The 20,200-nt window shown below is 41.8% G+C and overlaps 1 protein-coding gene across 3 annotated transcripts in view; it reads right to left on the reverse strand.

Moving 5' to 3' along the window:
• ARHGEF3 (Rho guanine nucleotide exchange factor 3) overlaps positions 1–20,200 on the reverse strand; it is a 786,720-nt gene that overhangs the window by 340,162 nt on the left and 426,358 nt on the right. For 2 of the 3 annotated variants that reach the window (XM_069206461.1, XM_069206463.1), the window contains one exon: positions 10,040–10,114. In XM_069206461.1, coding sequence (XP_069062562.1) covers positions 10,040–10,114 — 75 coding nt within the window. The remainder of the gene's footprint in view (positions 1–10,039; positions 10,115–20,200) is intronic. The other variant, XM_069206462.1, reaches the window with a different exon arrangement.

A 20,200-nucleotide genomic window follows, 5' to 3' on the forward strand; every position in this document is an offset into this window, starting at 1 on the left:
CCCAAAAAAACCTGTTGGATGCTGTAAAATTGGCTCCGGCACCAAAGGACAAGGAGAATTTAAGATCTTTTCTAGTTTTGGTTGAATATTATTCCAAATTTGTACAGGGTTTTTAGGATAAGACGGAATGCTTTAGATTATTGTTGAAGAAAGGTACCACTTTTGTTTAGGGTGACAGACAGCAGCAATGTTTTGATCTCAAAAAGGAAGAAATTTGTAGTGCTGGGATCTTAACACCGTTCAATACTAAACTCAAATCCATCCTTACAGTAGATGTGAGTGTGACAGGTTTGGGAGCAGTTCTGGCTCAAGTGTGTGGTAAACAAGAGAAAACTGTAGCATTAGAAATTATTCAGTAATTGAAAGAGAGGCGTTAGCAGCACCATGAGGAGCTGAATATTTTTGGACTTATTTGTGCGGGACAAAATTTGTTCTGTGATTGATGATAAACCTCTCATTAGGATTCTTCTCCCAGGAGGGGTTAGCAGTGCACCTGCAAGACTAGCTGGACTTGCATCATATTTAAAGGAATATTGTTACACATTAGAATACATTCAAGGGTGGCGGAATTGCCAAGCGGATTGTTTATCCAGAATGTCTTTGGAATGGAAGGAGATAGATGGTCCAGCTGTCCTAGATAGAGAATCAAAGGGTGCTGTAGCTTCAATACTTGATGTGTTGAATGTGAAAGGGAATTTTGCCATAACTGAGCAAGAGTGGATTAGGGAAATGGAGTTAGATTCCATCTTGAAAGGAGTGAAACGCTTGGTTTTGTTGGGCACAAGGAGAGAAAGCACAGTACCTGTTTTGGTGAGACCCTATGTCAAGGTCACTGAGGAATTATCAGGTTGTGATGATGTGATAATAATGAGGGGAGCAAAATTTGCACCTCCTTCAGGTCTTAGAATCAAGTTAATAGAAACAGCATATGAGGGTCACTTAGGTAGGTCAAGAACAAAGAAAAGACTAAGAGCATAATGGTGGTGACCAGGAATGGATAATCAGGTGGATGAATGTGTAAAGAAGTTTGTAAGGAAGATAAAAAGAGGTTAAAAGCAGGTAGTCAAGCAGATGTGGGACGCATCCGTGATCCTGGAAAAGCATGGCACACTATGGCCCTCATTCTGACCTTGGCGGTCTTTTCGCAAGACCGCCGAGTTACCGCCGCGGTGAAGACCGCCGACCGCGGCGGTATGCCGCTGTGCGCATTCTGACCGCTGGGAGCGTTCCGCCGGAAAACCGCCAGCAGCCACACTGGCGGTCGGCGGGAAAGTGGAGACTGGTCAACCTCCACCGCCACGCCAGCAGAACACCGCCCACAGAATTACGACCCACATTTCTGTGTGGCGGTCTTCTGTTGGCGGTCTTCTGTTGGCGGTCACCTCCCCATGGCTCCCGTCGCCTCCCGGAGGACCAACGCACAAGGTAAGTTGACCGTCCGTGAGGGGAGGGGGTGGGGGGGTGTTGTGTGATGTGGGCGTGCATGGGGGTGTGCGTGTGAGTGTGTAGAGGGGGTGTGTGAGTGCGTGTATGCGGGCGGGGGGTGCTGCTGTGTCTATGGGTAATGTGTGCTGTTCGGCAGGTGCGCATGTCTGCATGTATGTGTGCGGGTATGTGTCCCCGTTGTGTATGTGTGTGTAGGGGGTGTGTATATGTGCATGTTGGGGGTGTGTGCATGTCGGGGTGCATGTATGTGCATGTCGGGGTGGGGGTGGGGAGGGGGTTCGTACCACCTCTGGGGGGTGGCAGGGGGGTGGAGGGTGTGGGGGGAGGACTCGGGTGGGTAGTGGGGGGTGGGGGAGACCCCTATCAGTGCCAGGGAAGGAATTCCCTGGCCCCGATAGTGCTTACCGCCATGGTTCGCACGGCGGTTCCCGCCCGCAAGAAACCGCGGCGGTAGGCAGGGTCATAATACCCTTGGCGGTCTTGGGACGACCGCCGGGCCGGAGTGCGCAAACTCCAGCCCCGCGGTCATGACCGCCGTGGCGGTCGGAGTGGAGAAGTGGCGGTCGGTCGCGGCGGGGACCGCCGCGGTCAGAATGCCATTTTTAATACCGCCGGTCTGTTCGCGGTCCGACCGCCGTCTCTCCGCCGACCGCCAGGGTCAGAATGAGGGCCTATATCCTTAGACTTTATAGGACCTTTGAGTGAGGTGAGAGCTGATTTGAGGTATGCTATGGTTATGGTTGATGTTCATACCAGATGGTCGGTTGTTAACTTCATGACAGAGATTACTACTAAAGCGATGATATTTTGTCTAGCGAATGTATTTAGTGAAGGAGTTCCCTCAGTATTGGTAACCAATAATGGTACAAATGTTACCATATTTTGTCCTACTTGCAATGTAAAGTGCTCCAACACCAAAGCATCTGGTTCATGCCCTATCAAAATACCTACATAAATTAAATACATATAATTCACCCAATCACTGGACTCCTTAGAAGAAGGGAGCACACCACATTTCTACTACACCATGAACATCATTGGGTTTATGGAAGGCTCATTCTTTCAGGTCTCTCGTTTGCCACTTTATAGCAGTCAATTACTGATGACATTTGTGATTGCCACTTTCAGAAGTATTTAATCAATACTCAGAACCGATGAGATTAGTAGACTTTTTTTGTTGTCAGGAGGCAGGCCCCTAAAAATCTAAAGAGATCTCCACCGCAATGTTATGCGTGGTAAGTCATTTTTTAAAGTGTAGAGCTATTGCATAATGTGGCATAACAACACTAGCCTTTCATACTTTTTAGTCCGATAGAGTACCAGCTTAATGCACAAAAGTGTCATATGTTATATTCTGGGCTCATCAATGACAACAGCCATGGTATTCAGCATTGGATAACAAACTACTTAGTTTTTCTTTTCAATTATTATCATTAAGACCATCACAGAGCGTTCTTAACTGTGCTTAAGAGGTTCCGCCGTGACCTGCCCCTGCCGAGGCGACTTTTCTTTTCAGAAGCTCTAGTCTGTAGCTAAGGAAACCTCACTTTGTTACATAACAGTTGACTCAGCATCTGGAAGCAGATGTTCGCTGAGCTGCAATATCCCGGGGCCAGGGCTGGAGAAAAAAATATGTAAAACCAAAAGCCAGTCCAAAATAATATTTAGGCCTCCCTAGTCTAGACGACGAACATCAGGCACAAAGTACACTTGCCAACAAGTAAACATTATCACAACATTTTACATTTTTCATCAACTATAGCGTTCGTAAGAGTAAAGCCTCTAACCCAGTGCAAAAAAAGAGGAAGTAAACTGGACTGTGATGAAGGAGGGTGAAGGCTACTTCCAGGTCATTAGGGACACTGTTTCCAGTCCTTGACTTTTGTGTGATAGCACAATGCATTTTGGGGGCTGTAGTCTTGTTCTGCTTTGCCTCCATTGACCTAATTAAATGAATATAACTGAAACCAATGTTTTTTTCGTAAGATTTTTAGGGCTGGGGACAGAACCTAAAAGTAGTGAAGTGGTCACCTTTGATGTTGTGGGGATGGTGACAACAAAAGGGGGTCAGATTAGTGTTGGCTATGTTGATTAAGAGAACCATGTGCCAAAGTATCACCGACTGACAGCTACAACAAAAAAACTATTCGTTCTAGAAAGCAAAGATGGTGCACGTAGCATGGGAACTTTTGCACCTCATCTTTTATTAAATTAAATGTGAAACAAGCAGTTACAGTTAAAATACAGACACCTCATTCTAGGCGGAAATCAAAGATGGTTCAGAATACTCGGAAAGATGCATTTTCAAGGGCAAATGCACAGTTCAAAATGTTATCGTCAAGCATTTACACTCATCTGGACCAAAGGGACAGAATAACCCCACCCCTAGGATAACATCTGTAGCAGAAGCAGACCATGCCTACCTGAAAAGACACATGGATATATTTGATATTATTGTGGTACGTAAGCAGTGTTTACTGCAAAAAGCCCTTACAACTGTATTATACAAGTAGATTTCGGGACGGGGGAGTAGTTTAGAAGAGCACTTTTACTCATATTTGTAGTATGATATTTTGTTGTGGTGGAGCTGTGTTGTTTGTGTACTGTATTATTGCAATGTGATGCTGTTGTCTTCATGTTTGATGTTTTGTTGTGCCCTTTTTTGTTTAAATTGTGTTATGTTGCTTTGTATGAATATTGTATTATGTTCTGCTGTCTACTTTAGAGATGTCAAGTGCTGTTCCATTTCGAGCCAAATGAAACACGTCTTTGAAATCAACCATTCACCAGTGTTAGAGAGGTTGCAGAAGTGTTTTTTATAACTGACAATAAATGCAACTACTATTTCGAAATAATGTGTAGGTCTCAGACAATAAGCCATATTTTAAAGCAAGTGAGACCACTAGCCTGCTACAGTTAAATGTATTAAGTTTGAATAGCTGCAGAATGCACTTTTTACTGAAGCTGACCTAGGTTGAGAATGTGAAATGTTAAAATTTAAATAAAGCTAACCTGTTGAGAATAGAATGACTTAGTGAAACAAAAGTTAGTTTTAACCTCCCCAAAGGCATATTGTGTAAATATTATAATGATGTATTAATATGTTTAGTTCCACAGAATGTGTCTACATGAACACTAGTTTCACCAAATGAAATACTAGAGAAAAGTATGATTTAATAAAGTGATGTAGAGGCCTAACCATGAACTGCAGTTTTCTTATAATAGAAGTAATGGTGGGAACTCTCATGAGTTTCTACAAAATGGTTCCCAAAATGTTTCATTTGAATGTTGATATCTATTGCCCACTGTTTTTGACTGCTTAGACGTTTGAAGGTTTCCTATTCCCATGAAAACATTGGTTTCTGATTGGCAGAAGACGAGATGGGACCTGAAAATTTGTTAGAAATCAGATGTTATAATAATGCGTGTTCATAGAGTAGAGAGAGAGATTCTGCTTACAGACCCTTTCCAAACCTCTCTCGAAATCTCTGCAGAGTCCTTTGCTGAGACGCTTCTCAGATTCATTCTGAAAGACCCTTTTCATTTTCTCTGCTTGCATCTATGCTGCTCTGAGACTGTACTGAGTTTTTAAACCTTTCTTCGTGGGAAGTTCTGTTTTAATTTGAGATTTAATGCTAAAGCCTAATGCTGTCACCTCTCAATTTGGAGCTCAATTTGGAGCTCTTTACAGGTTCTAGTTGATACATTCCATGGCCCATCACCAATCCCATTTGGAGATTTAGATTACGGGACTTTTTCTTTATGGAATGCTCTTCATGCACTTGTCCTGATGTTAATTGATTATATTGATTATTAATCAATTGATTTTTGCTGATGCTGATAAATACAGATTTTACTTACTAAAAGATTTTTAAATAAACCTTTTTAACCCAAACAAAACTCTTATTATTGACTCCCAAAAGAATAAAATTGAAACTGTGATGACCTGATTTGAGTTGCAGCCCCTGGTTAATCGCATCTGCATCAAAGGTCTGTTGTCCCAGAGACTTGGGGTTACTGCCTTGATGACATGGTAAATATGACTTTGTAAACCAATATTTAACTAATATCCCCACACTTCACCAGCGCTAATATATAGCTGTTCCAGCTCCTCAGCTGTTTAAGACCCGAGTCAGCCCAAACTGTGCCAGAGGCGTATCTTAATTTTCAGTACTTGCTTTATGTGACATGGCTCATGATTCTCTGCGTTGGTGCTTTTTTTTTTGACTGAGCATACACTGCAGTAAATTAACAAAATGGAGCTGTTTGAATCTGCTGTCACTCGAGAATGAGAATGCTTATTCTTTGACATAAAGTATAGGAAAGGATTTGCAGTAATAAAAAAACAGTATGGGAATATAGTCCCACTAGTTTCTGCCCACTTAGAGTTCAGCTGTTGCTATGTTTTATCCCTTCTCCTTTGCATAACATGTAAGAATCTATCTTGGTTTTTCCAGTTTGTAGAGGTTCTCCATCTACTTGTCTATTTAATAGTTCAGTGAACATTACTAATTTTCCCTCCTTTATTATGGCTTCCTTATATTCATCACACAGATATTTGCTTAGGGCAGGAAATTATTGGAAATCTCAGAAAGTCAGGAGGGTGAGTAGGGTGTGACAGCAAGCGGACAAGAAAGAGACAGAGCGATAATTGATGCAGTCCATTGAGTGCTGAAAGAACTAAAAAGGTAATACCATTACATCAACAGTGGAAGGATACAAGTCTTCCAATCTGAATTGTTGTAAAAAGTAAAGGACCAGGGATGGGCAAACACAAGCATAGGGAGGAAAGACACTCAAGAGGGAGCAGACAATTGAGAAGGCAGTCCAATCATGAGAACGGGGCTGACCTTAAACCCACTCTATATTGTATTGTGGAAAATAGGTCTTTGACAACAAACAGCTAAAACTGTTTGTTGGGGCACCTAAAGAGCAAAGCCTCATAATCCATCTGACCAACATATTTGCCACAAAAGCTAGGAACAGAGATGTTGGACATGGCCCTTTTTGCAGGGTCACCCCAGCCTTTTCTCTTCTGTTGCTAAACCCATTTTTGTTGGCATTAGGACTCTGTCCCCCACGATGACAGTCAACGCAAAGCTCCAGTGAGACTTGCTCTTTGGACTACAGCAACCGCCAATGATGACTGGCAACACAGGAACTGCAAGTTTGTGCTACCGCAGCAACAGCAGCAGTGACCTCCAATGCAGAGCTCTAGCACGGACTTCCACAATTAAATTGGATTGGATTAAACTCTAAAACTTTTACAGAAGTAGAAAAGGTCTGCAATACTAAAGTCTCCACCAGTGGTGTGGCTTCCATTCAGGGACACACAATTTTGTGTTGATAATGAGAATATTTAAACTACAAGTTCCAAAGAATATTGAAAAAAGATATTACTAGATAAACAACTTAACCCTAAAATGCGACATGGGTTAACTGCACAGTTCATGTTGAGGTCCTTTAAGGCCCTGTATCAGGTCTTATTTTCTTCTAACAAGGTTAGCCACTTATTTCATTAGAACAGTGAATATATAAATGTTTCAAAGAAAAACACATCTTGATATTTTTATAAAAACTATATAATGTGGAGAACTTGCTCCACGACAGTTTCTGGTTAGCTCCTTCTGATTTATCCCTTGTATTCAGATGAATGTTTAGCTTTTGGCAATGGAAATGAACAACTACAAGTACCAGAATTGTAAAGTAAAATCTAGATTTGATGATTTATTTTGACACAACAATGGATATCCTGAGTTCTCTTCGTCTACAGGCTGTTTTTTAATATGTTTGTAGACCTCTATTTCTGTAAACCATGTGAAAATCATAGGTGTCAATTTATTGTATTATAGGTGTCTTTTCAGAGACTATTCATATAGTAAGATTATTTTTCATTGATCAATTTACATTTCAGTCAATTCACTGATCTTATTCCATTTCCATTTAAAGCTTTTTACATTAAACCTTGTTGGTATTTAAAAGAGGTTCACTGCTGATAAGCGTCCCTAATGTTTTGCGTGACACCTTAATCCAGTCCTATTTTTTCAATCTGAAACGTGCTGTACTTTGTGATTTGTAGTTTTGCTTTTCCCATAGTAGATAAGGTCCCAGAAATCCCAGTAATGCAAAGTGCTGTTGTGACAAAAAGGCAAGGACTGGCTCGAAGAGATACAAATGTCCTGGTTCATCTTGGTCGCTAAAGATGTAGTTTGACTGGTCCACTCTTACTTTCCTAGCCAAGGTTTCCAGGGCTTCAAAAACACTCAAGTGTTAAAGGTCACAGGACCATTTTCAGCTCCTCTTAAAGGGTTTTCACAAACCGTCAGATATGTTACAAGAAACGTGTGAACAGTTTCATTTGAACTTTCACTTTTAAGGTAACATTTATATCATGATCTCACAAAGCAACTGAAACTTTTGCAAGCAGTGTTTCCTGTGTCTAGGAGGTGCATTGGCTTAATCTTGGAGGCTTCTTTTTCATTAAATATTCGCTAGCCCTTAACATACGGAAGCTTTGACTACAGATGAAAAATAACAGAAGAGCACAATGTAAAAAATAGTTTTGGAACATTTCAGAATGTCTGTGTGGTTCCCAACACAACTGAATGCGGACATAAGTCCCAACGTAGCTAAACCACAATTGTAAATGAATGCAGAGATAATTCCAATATGCTAATGTAAACCAGTCTCACATGCAATGTGCTAGTCATGTAAAAGGTGATGGCGAGGAACCTTTATTCAACCTGGCATTCTCTCTCCTCTCTTCCCTGTGTGCCCTGCTGACATGAAATGTCACAGTTGCATGTTTGGTGCTTTTCTAGGTGCAAGTTCAGTCTGTGTGGCTTGGTATGAAGACCCGTTGACTTTCACAGGTGTAATATACACATATCTAAAGACTCATCTGTGAAAGGTTTCCACAAACAAATCATGTGCAATTATTTTCCCAACACTGTGGCCCTTATTTATACTCTGTTTGCGCCGGATTTGCGTCATTTTTTACTACGCAAATTCGGTGCAAACTTAACTCCATATTTATACCCGTCCAGCGCCAAAGTTATGGAGTTTGAGTCATTTTTTGTACGTGAAAACCTACCTTGCGCTAATGACATGCAAGATAGCCATTCCAGTGCAAAAAATGACACTAAGGCATGTGCCCCTTATTTATCCTCTGGCTTCAAAATGACGCACAGGAGGAGGTGGGCCTTAAAACATGGCGCCCAGCCGGATTTGCGCTGTTTTTTAACGCCTGGGTCATGGCAGGTGTTAAGGGACCTGTGGGCTCATTTCCATGGTGGGAGACCATCGAAGCAGTCCACAGGTGCCCTTCCCTGCACCCAGGGACACCCCCTGCCACCCTCGCCCACCCCTGGAGGACACCCATGGATGGGGGGACCCATCTACGGTGAGTACAGGTAAGTGAAGGTAAGTATTTAAAAAAAAAAAAATGTAAGTGGCATTGGGGGGCCTAACTTGGGCCCCCCTACATGCCACTGTGCCCAATGGCCATGACAAGAGTCATTTCCATGGGTGTTGTGCGTCAAAAAATGGCGCAAGTCAGGTTAGTGCCAATATTTTTTACACTAACCTGACTTGCACCATTCTTTGGCGCACAACCCCCAGTCTTCCCTTCGCCTCTGCTGCCTGGTTAGAGTAATTTATTTTGACGCTAACCAGGCCGCAGCGCCGGCTAATGTCATTCCATAAATAAGGCGCCCGGCTGGTGCGTTGGAATGGCGTTAGCCGGCGGTAAACTTTTTGACGCAAATCTGCCCTATCGCTGATTTGCGTCAAAAGTATAAATATGGGCCTATGTGTGAATTGTCTAGTCATTCCATAGCATGCAAACGTTTGGTTTCCTCATTTTTTTTCTCCATTTTAATATGTTTCTCTTACATGTTTCTCCTTTCAAGACACCCATAACCCGACCTGTGTTATTGGTGCACTTTCCTATGCTTTTTCCAGCACTAACTCAGTGTAACTCTGACGTGTAAGTAAACATGGTGGATCAAATTGATTCTCTGTGTTACCCCTATGGGTAATATAGGAGTTGTACCACATCTGCATGGAAAGCCACTGGAACATCCTCTGACACACACCACGCCCACAAGGGTTACTTTCGTGTACAGGGAGTGACATTTTTATCCGATCAACAAGGTAGGTGCAAAGATGGAATAGTTCATCAGTATCATCAGATGTAACTACTGTCTGGCTCACTAAGTGCATTACTCCTAAGTAAGGTCTTGCATACATACATCTACTCTGCTTCTCTTTCACACAATAAATATAATTTGCTTTCCACAACCTACGTAGCGCAGAAAATGTATACGTCATATATGTGTGATATAAATACAAGAATTCGGATGCTCTTGCAAGGATTCCTAAACATTTAAACCATTAGTTTACAAAACCTTAATGCCATGCATAGGAATAAAACAGTCAAACATGCCCGATATTACACAGCAAACTCGCTCAATATTACAATAAGTATAACTGCAGAAGAACATATACTGTAATATGCAGAAGAGAAGAAGCAGTGCCAGAGTCATCTACAACCACAACACCCCCGCGGTACACCATGAGATATATCACTTACATCACTTGGATCAAGGCTGCAGACACTGATTGCATCATCATCATCATCGTTGCGTGAACTCTGCTTTCTCTTCTTCTACAAAATAGAGCAAAGTGTTTGATCAGATGCGGGACATAGAATACATATGCATATTCTACAGATTCATCGAACTGTTGAAGCATGGCACAACAGTGAAATAATGTTCATACAGATTTTATGCTCCCTTGAGTTGCCTTTGATCTCACAATGCTTTGGACACTGGTCAATATTTACTAACACTTAGCAGGTGGTTTGCTTTAGTTTTTTAACACAAACCCAGAATAAAGTGTCATGATGGTATTAACTTTCCAACATAAATCAGGGTATGCAACGAAAAGTTGGCCATAACAACACACAGTAGCAAAAGTGAGCGTTCCATTGGTGGTACATGGACATTCCCATGGACCCATGGATTTTGATGCAAATCTATTATCTACTAACATTGGTAGACAAGGGTTTGCACCCTAAAGTTACGCCTCTTCGAGGCAAGCAAAACTGTAGAGCTAGTTTTAAAACTCTCCAAAGTTTTTCATCTTTGCGTGTACAGCACACCTACAGAGAGGGAAAAGGTATTAGAACTTGGTTTCTGTACTGGAAAGGTCTCCTTCCAGTAAAAATCTATAATTGATAGAACGCACAAACCCTGGCACGATGGTACAAGGGTGTGTTTGTTGGCGCAGGGCAGCCTAAAGTGACCGAGTGCAGATAAAGAGAAAAACAGCACCGTATCTTAGTAGATATGGAACTTTTGTGCTCTTTTTCTTTCACACAGCATAGGGACTTTGGTTGACACCATGATTTGCGTGAAATATTAGTAAACCTGCCCCCTTGACTCTACCCAAAGCCTGGTGTGTTCAGTAAACAAATGTGATAGAGACGCACCAACTGATTAAATCTATTGATCTAATAATAAGTACACATAGGGATAAAAGAGGCGCAGTATCACACCAGCTCCTTAAAATATCTACGCACCCTTTCTTTGCATTTCAACTTAAAGATGAATTTCAATGAAAACATACGCTGTTTTTTGCTCTTACATTCAGAGAAATATTCCCTATTAATATAGTACATTAGTAAAAGTTGGACTGAGTATCCTTAAATAGCGTAATATAATATGTATGTAATCAGATGATATCGCATTTTCTATTTTCTCATCCTTAAAGTACAGGAGACTGCAGGTAATTATGGAATTACTCATGTGACAATTTCATCCCTAAAGTTTTATGACACATATTAAATGCCTATTATATGACGACAATCAAGAGGTATCAAATCACAAGGTCGACTCTGCTCATTTTTAATAGGCATAAAATGAGCAGACATTTTAAATTACTTTTTTCCAGTATTTTAATTTACTTCTAAAGGGACTGATGTCAAACACAAAGCACTTCTACTTTGACTGTGTTTTATGAACTGCCACAGCTACTGTTATTTGATTCTGTGGGGCTTCTCATGGAAAGAAGAGGAATGCACCAGTAGGACCCCGACATATAGTAGCAGTCAGACACATTGAGCAAAATGGATGAGAGACATTTCTAGAATAAAACTATTATTGTACTGTAAAATAGAAATACTCAGTCCCAGTTCCCAATGGGTGGCAACCACACAAAATGGATGAGGAAGAAACCTGGAGTAATGCTATCAATGCCCAGTCCAATACACATGAGCGATTCTGGCAGCAACAGAGGGCACCCACACACATGAACAAGGTGAATGAGGGACACACCTGAAATGGAACTATTAGTGTACTGTATAATATACTTATTAAGTGCCACAGATTGGCACCTACACACACTGGATAAAATGAACAAGGGACCAATCAGGAGTAGTACTATTAGTATACAGAAGAATGTACATAGACAGTAGTCATTAATACAGAGTGGTACCCACACGCATTGAACAATATGGACGAGGAACAAATATGGAATACAGTTGTTAGTGTACTGTATAATAGACATAGGACCAGATTTTGATCTTGGCGGATGGAATACTCCGTCACAAACATGACAGATACCCAGTCTGCTGTGTTACGATCTCCACTGGATATAATCTGATACGGCGGACAGGATATCTGTCACGTTCGTGACAGAGTATTCCCCTCCACCAAGATCCAAATCAGGCCCGTAGTCAATATTATATACAAATGAGTGGTACCTACAAACATTAAAGAAGGAACACATATGGAGCAATATTTTAGTGTACTGTGGAACCTACACATACATTGCTGGCCACCATACAGTTGCATGAACATTTACATGAGCAGTTGTGAAAGTAGAATACACACAGATAATGCATTTGAAAACATCAAAGAAAATGGGTGAGTGTCAAATCTAGAGTGAAATTATCATTGTACATAGGAAAAATGTACCCATAGAATTAAGAGCTGTTTACCAAAGAATAGAACAACATCCCTGTATCTATAAGGACTGCTCCAACACTGCACCGATTTAGAAAACAGTTGAAGATGAACCAAAAGAAAACAATATTGTATTGCATTATCAAGTTAACATACCAGCCACCTCCCCTATCAATCATTAACCTTATGCTTGCCTTTGTCTAGGTTCACGCTACAGAAATATCCCATACATACATTCATACATACCCCATAGACACAAAAAGCCTGTTCTAACCACTGATTCCTTCAAGCCACCGGCAAAGATTTTGGTACTAAATCATTTTGTTGGTAGCAATGTATTACTGGGTGATTTTAGCCTCCCTCAATTATTTACTTATATTTAAGCTTTCTTGGACAATAAGACCAGTATGATACCTGTGTGGACTACTGAATGTAAGCTGCATTTTAAAGTCCCTATGCTGTGGACTAAGGGCCATATGTACGAACACTTTTTCCCATAGACACAGAATGGGGAAAAACCTTTGCTACATCTGGCCCTAAGTTCTTTGCAAGGTGAGATAGTACAAATGCAAAAAATACAGTCTCATTTGCAGTCTAAAGGTGCCTGAACAAGTTTGTCTCTCCATTTGCTTTGCCCAGCCCCATATTAGGTTCCATAATGAATTAACACAACCACCCTTCCCTCATCCCATAGCAACTAGGCTTAAGGAGATTTATCCAGCCAGATTTCAATCTCAGCACTCCCTCAGTGGTTCTTTTAAACAACGAGGTTGAGTCCGCCCAGGTAGTATCATCTTACTTGGGTGGGGCTAGGTGGTCAAATGATGAAGCAAGACACTATAATGTGTGTGAGACCACCTAGTCTGTAAAGGGAACTCCCTTCTATAAAACACAGCCGCACCCACATCCACTGCTTTTCTTTATCTTTATCCGGAAACTACGCGCCTAGCTAGCGCGCCCTGAACCAGACTTAACAGTCTAGTTCTCCCCAAATTCACATCCCACACCTTTTAGTGGTTTAAACACACAAACACACACACATATACATAAGTGTTATACTACATAGATAGCACATTTGCAGAAAGGTGACTTTGGAATTGACCTCACTAAACTTTTGTGTCATCTACCATATATCTGAAACTGCAAAATTTTAGTTAATGAGGGAAAACTAGAAATTCACATTTTAAAGATTCAATGTAGCCCAGAAAATGCAGAACACTATTAGAAATTTACAAACTGTGCATCCAGTGGCAGAGTGAAAGGCTTGAGCCCAATTATATTGTTTTGTCTGTGTGAAGTGAAAACCTTCTCTCTCTAAAATGTGCTTATATTCTGTTTGCATTAACTCTCTTTAAGTGAGTTTAGGAGTATGTTGATCTTGTTCAGACTTCAGTTTGTTGGACAATCTTAATAATGTGTAACACACTACGTGTTAAAATTGTTAACATAATTCTGGTTGTATCATCATATTTACAAGAAAAATTTAAACAACAATATAAAGATGTTTTCTAAACAAAATCAAAAAGAGATTATATATAAAGAAGGAATTTTGGGGGTCATTCTGACCCCGGCGGTCAGAGACCGCCGGGGCCAGGGTCGGCGGGAGCACCGCCGACAGACCGGCGGTGCCCCGCAGGGCATTCTGACCGCGGCGGTTCGGCCGCTGTCAGATGCGGGAAACCGGCGGTCTCCCGCCGGTTTCCCGCTGCCCTGCAGAATCCTCCATGGCGGCGGAGCGCGCTCCGCCGCCATGGGGATTCTGACACCCCCTACCGCCATCCTGTTCCTGGCGGGTCTCCCGCCAGGAACAGGATGGCGGTAGGGGGTGCCGCGGGGCCCCTGGGGGCCCCTGCAGTGCCCATGCCAATGGCATGGGCACTGCAGGGGCCCGCGTAAGAGGGCCCCACTACGCGACGGGTGCCACTGCACCCGTCGCACCTTCCCACTACGCCGGCTCAATTCTGAGCCGGCGTCCTCGTGGGAAGGTGGATTTGCCCTGGGCTGGCGGGCGGCCTTTTGGCGGCCGCCCGCCAGCCCAGGGCAAATCCCAAAATATCCTCAGCGGTCTTTCGACCGCGGAGCGGTATTTTGGTGGGGGAACTTTGGCGGGCGGCCTCCCCCACCCGCCGAAGTTAGAATCACCCCCTTTATGTCATGTAGGCATCCCGGGAAGTATCTGAATTTGGGATCAAGTTTGCAGACCTTATCTAAATTTACATTCTTAAAACTGCAAAGTTACTGGGAGATTTTAACTTTGATGTGATGTCACTAGTGACAATGATACTACAGATTTGGTGAATTTGCTGGCTTTGATCAATTTGAATAAATTAGTATTTTCACCCACACACGAAATGGGATACACTTTGGACCAAATCTTTTATTACATTTATGATATAAAAACTAATGTGCATATTTGTTTCCCCTAAACAGGTAAACAGGGTGTTCCATTCCATATCCCCTTAAGCCTCCCTAGAGTGATCCCACAAAAAATCTCACAAAGATGACTCATTCTTAGCCAGAAGTTATTGACGCTTCCCTACAGAAAGATCCTTGTGGTATATACAAAATAACTTAAGTATTATATTTTTTCTCTCTGATGTCTTTTCTTCTTACCCTCATTCTTTTCTTTCCTTTTTTCCTTCTTTTTTTCTTCTTTTTCTCATACAGGTACCCATATAGTTACTTGTCTCTGGTTTAGGTATATGGTGCCAGGCATCCATCATATTGTCCTGACGATGATCCTCTTATTCTATGCGGATCGAAACATTGTTGCCTAATGCACTCTGACCCCCCATTGAATGTATGTAATTTTATACGGGGTGCAGTAGTGGTGTACTCTAACAGGATATTGTGACTATATTGTCTTATGGTTTTTGTTATGTGTTTTTGTGTTGGACCTATACTAATGCGCCCTTGCAAGGGTATTACCCTTACGTTTAAACTTCTGAATTCATAAATTTTGCTAATCAAGCGTTTCCTGGGCTATATTTGTTTTCCCAGTGCATTAGATAACTATTTACCTTTGATTATGGGCCCTGTTCCCCATAAGAAACTTACACCTGGCAAGTCAGGATGACCCTTTGACTCATGTCCGCCACTACATTTCACAAGGCAATAGAGAGTCTTGCGCTGGGGAATCCCTGCAACATCTTCTTAGATCAGGCTACCTTTCCAGTAACCTGGAAAAAAATGTGGTAAGCTGCTGTTAACAATCTCACAGCGGATCCCCAAAAGTTAAGCAAATAGCATCCCATTTCTTTACTTCCTTTTCCAGCTAAGGTCCTACAAAAGAATGTTAATTCCCAACTTTCTGCCTTTCTTGAGCCATAAAATTCTGGAAAAATCCCATGTTGGATTTCACCCACTGCATTTTACCGAGATTGCTCTTCTTGTGTTGCTGGATGAGATTCATATGCTGTTGGACAAGGGAGGAATTGCTGCACTAATGCTGCTTGATTTTAACACAGACCTTGACACAGTTGCTTATGTTGTCCTCTGACAGAGACTCTCTGATAAGCTGACATTCAGAGAAAAGCACTAGAATGGTTGGCCTCATTCTTGAAGTACAGGGCACAAACTATGACAGTACCTCCCCGGTACCAGTCCAGGTTTCTTTCCTTTGGGGTTCCATAGGGATCTGCGCTGTCCTACTCTCTTTAATATTTATATATCTCTTCTAACTAAACTTATCAGGGATTTTGGATTTTCTTTAATGTCTTATGCTGACAGTACCCAAATGATCATTCTCGTGTGTGACTTTGACACAAATCAATACAAGGAAAGCAGAAGAGGGGGAAAGAAGGAAGACGGAGAAAAGAACGACAAAGAAAGAAAGCAAGGATTGTATGGAACCTTAAAGAGCAGGGAGTGTCTGGTGGGAGACGAAAGCGGCGTGAAGCGGTATGAAGACTACTCAGTTATAGTTACTCAGCACCCATGATATTCTATAGCACCAGCTGCGGACTTCTGAGGAAAACTTTGGACCCGACCCTTTTTCTTTTACAAAGTAAGGACTGCTTGGACTACTGTAACATCATCTATGTGGGCCTGCCCTTGAAGTTGCTATTACGAGTTTAACTTATTCATAGTGTTGCAAATAGAGTTTTTTTGAGTCTACTATACTTGCTCTGTGTCAGTGTTGTACTGCTTTACATTGGTTACCAATAAAAGCTTCCTTGACATTTAAAGCCATGTGCATCACTTAAAGGGCATTCCACAAGCAAAGCCCCATAATGCTGCAGTACAACATTTTACAAAGCATTCTTTGTTGTGTTTTAATGTCTCCAGACTCATTTCTGTTGGAAAACCATTGGATCTCCTGCTCCTGAATGGGAGGCAAAGCCTTTTTCTAATTGGCCCCCAAAATGTGGAATTCCGTCCCTTTATCTCTTTACTCTGAAGCAAACAATGAGAAATGTCATAAATGTTTTAAAACTCGGCTTTTCACTTAAGTGTTTTTTTCCAGTTTTAGGGGCAGGACACTTCCTTTGGGTATCCATTCATGTCCTACATATGTTTACCTATTGCCGTCATCAAAATGTAGCCTGCATAACATGATATCTTAAACTTAGACTGAGTTAATATTATGTTTATGTGAACATATATAAGCATAGTAGTGTTGATATAATATGTGCAATGACACTACAAACAGCTGAAATCCTCCATTTCCTATCAAGGGATTGCATGCATAGAATGTGTACATTCTGTAAATGGCGCTGCCTTTCTCCATATGTCCTAAGAAAACCAAAAGATTAATGAGTGAAATGCTTGAATTCTTCTCAGTCACTGGTAATCATCCTGGCATTCAAATCCATTGTTTTATTTGCTCTCTGTGGTACTATAAATAGGGACCGGTTTTATGCAAATAAGCATTGTTCCAGATTCATTATACACTTTCCAGTCCTACATATGAGGCCACGTCTACAAGAAAGGGAACAAAAGCAATCCCATCCTGGTTTCGTTTCAGTTGGACCTTATCAGTGAGGTACAGCTTCAGGCCTTAGGTATAATGAGCATGGAACAGATGCAAAGGAATCCATGTTGTGCCTGTCTGAATCTAAATAGTTGAAACACTGTACATTCTGTAATGTATGTATAAATGTCACCATTCATAGCAATAGCAATCCATCTTCATGTTGTTTCACCCATGTGTGCCTGATGTTATCTGTTGTGCTTCTACTTAAGTAACTAACTCTCATTGATAATGCATCTCTCCATTGAGAAGGTGGAGCTAGCAACACAGATGTCTGAACATTTTTAAAGAATGAAAAAAACAATGGACATTCCCCTACATCTAAGACACTTTGTGAAAGTGCTTAAAGTGATATTCAAGCATATGACCTTCATCAAACTGGTTAGGCACAAAATACAATGTCATGAGAAAACACGCAACACAGCATAGGATGAGTGAGACTAGAGGTATGACTGCCTTAAGTAATGCACTTGGTAATTATGACTACAACAGTTGAGAATGGCATTCGACTGCAGGTAGAAACTGGAGAAAACAGTGAAGGAGCAAATAAGTTTTACCTATATGGGTACTGCTTACCCTATAAAGTACAGCAAATAAAAAAAAGCTGTGGCACCATCGCAAACACTCTAGAAGGGAAGGAAAAAATATATACAGGCCCTAATAACTTTGTCAAACTTACCAGAAACTGCAGAGGTACCAAAAAGGTGGAAAGGCTGGGAAATGAATAAATGAGAATAAGGGCTCCAGGGGAGACACAGGGGGTTCTACTCTTTCTAAGTGAAAGAACAGAGAAAGAGACGAAAACATACAAGCAAAATTGAATAAGATACACAAAACAGATAATGAGAAAATAAAGCAAATGTGTAGGACAGTAAAATAGATTTCAATCTCACAAAGACACTGGGATATGGAATGATAACAAAAATGTTCATCCTAGCAGATCCTTCCACTTCTCTCTCATTCCAGCCATGCCAGCTCAGGGCCACAACCATAAACAAAATCCCAGATTGGACAACCCAGTGCAGTAACCACCTAGGCAGACTACATCATGTGAAATACCATAGAGACCTGCAGATCTGTTCAAAGCTATCAGCCAGGACCACTGGGATTATACGATTGTGCGGCCATAGCAATTTCTGCACAATCATATTTCTGCTGCATTTGCCACATTATCCATCATCTGCCTCATCTGCAGATTTTGACAAAAAACTAATTTGTTTCTAGCTCAAACAGTAGAATGCCCTTTGCAAAGTTAGACTTGACACATTTCTGTTGCTTATTGCTATGTCTGGGTGCTAAACTGGTAATAATGAGGTGCTACCAATGCCTAAACAGTGCTACCAAGTTTAACAAGCATTTGCTCGACTTAGAGCTATTAACATTGTAAAGTCCTTACCGGACTTTTATTGCCACCTAAAATGAAACTGAAAGTAATACAGTTTTACATAAGCGACCCGATTTAAAGTGCCACGCCATGAGCGTGAAGGGGGACACAAAATGTAACAGCACACAAAATGAAACAGAAGTTCGCTCGCAGTCAAACGTATCAGCAAATGTGCAGCGAGATTGCACTGCGTAGGAAATAAAAAGAAAAAGTAGTCCAGAACCCATGCTGAAATCATGGAGCTTCGTGTGTTTTCAGTAGTTGGCCGATGTGCTCCAGGAGGGCTAAACACTGAAAAAGGCATGCCTTTCACAAATAAAATCAAGTGATTTTAATAAGGCAAGCCCTCGAACCGACGAAACTGATGGGTGTGGGTAAAAGCCCACAGAGAGATTACAGCAGGCTAGAGCGCTTGCCCGCTCAACTCTAAAAATGACGATAAAAGTTGTAATACTATTCTAAAATGTGCGACATTATGCCACACAATTTGCCTTCTCTTGTCACATAATTTACTCAACCCTGGTGTATAATTTGGCCCTCTATAGCCGCACAACTACAGTGGCCATACTGAAAAACATAAAATTGTGCATCTGTCTCTCGCAATTCATCATCTAACACCACCTCCCCTCACACCTAATTACTGACAGGGCAGAGGTGGTGCCTTTGGTCGGAGACAACAAACTGAGTGGGAGGTGAGAAATATTTTTTGCGTGTGCGCCAGGGGTCTGCCAACTGTTATCGCAGGCGACAGAGGGATATTAGGGCACATGAAATGTAAGGGGCCGATGGGACCCCAGTCATGACTCTTTCTTTCTGCCAAACAGCGGGACAGGGAAATGGGCTTTGATTTTGCTTGCATTATGGCCAAAGGCACCTTCGAGATACCAGTTCAGTTAGTGAGAGGTGTGGTGCTCAAAACCAGGAATAGCTGGGAGCACTCAAAACAGTTTCCCTATAAAAATGATCGTGGATCTGCGTTAGCCCTGATTAACATGCCAGCACACGCCCTTCCAGGGTCAGAGACATACAGGCACAGCCAAGACTGGTAACGGAGAACATGTGGATCAGTCTAAAGGGCTTAGCTCTTGAAGACCCGAATTCGTACAATAATGCTCCTACAATTAAAAGAACAGAGCGGCAAGCAAAAAGGCATAATTAGAGGAAAATTGATAAGATAACTAGACATTTGATCAACGAGGATTCTGCGAGTCTATGTCACCTAATGTGCTGCCCTGAGGGGAGCAGCCAGTGAAATATGAAAGGGGAGGTTGTCCAAGGTATCCACCTGTTCAGCTTCTCCACTGCCTCAGGACACATACCTAACAGAGAAGTCACGCCACTGAGCTCCTGTGCCGTGCAAACAAGGTTATAGCGCTTTCATCTCTTTTTCACTGCTCTGAGACACGGAATAATGGTGAACAGATGTTCCTA

The sequence above is a fragment of the Pleurodeles waltl genome, chromosome 9, assembly GCF_031143425.1.
Source record: "Pleurodeles waltl isolate 20211129_DDA chromosome 9, aPleWal1.hap1.20221129, whole genome shotgun sequence".
In the NCBI taxonomy this organism is placed as follows: Eukaryota; Metazoa; Chordata; class Amphibia; order Caudata; family Salamandridae; genus Pleurodeles; species Pleurodeles waltl.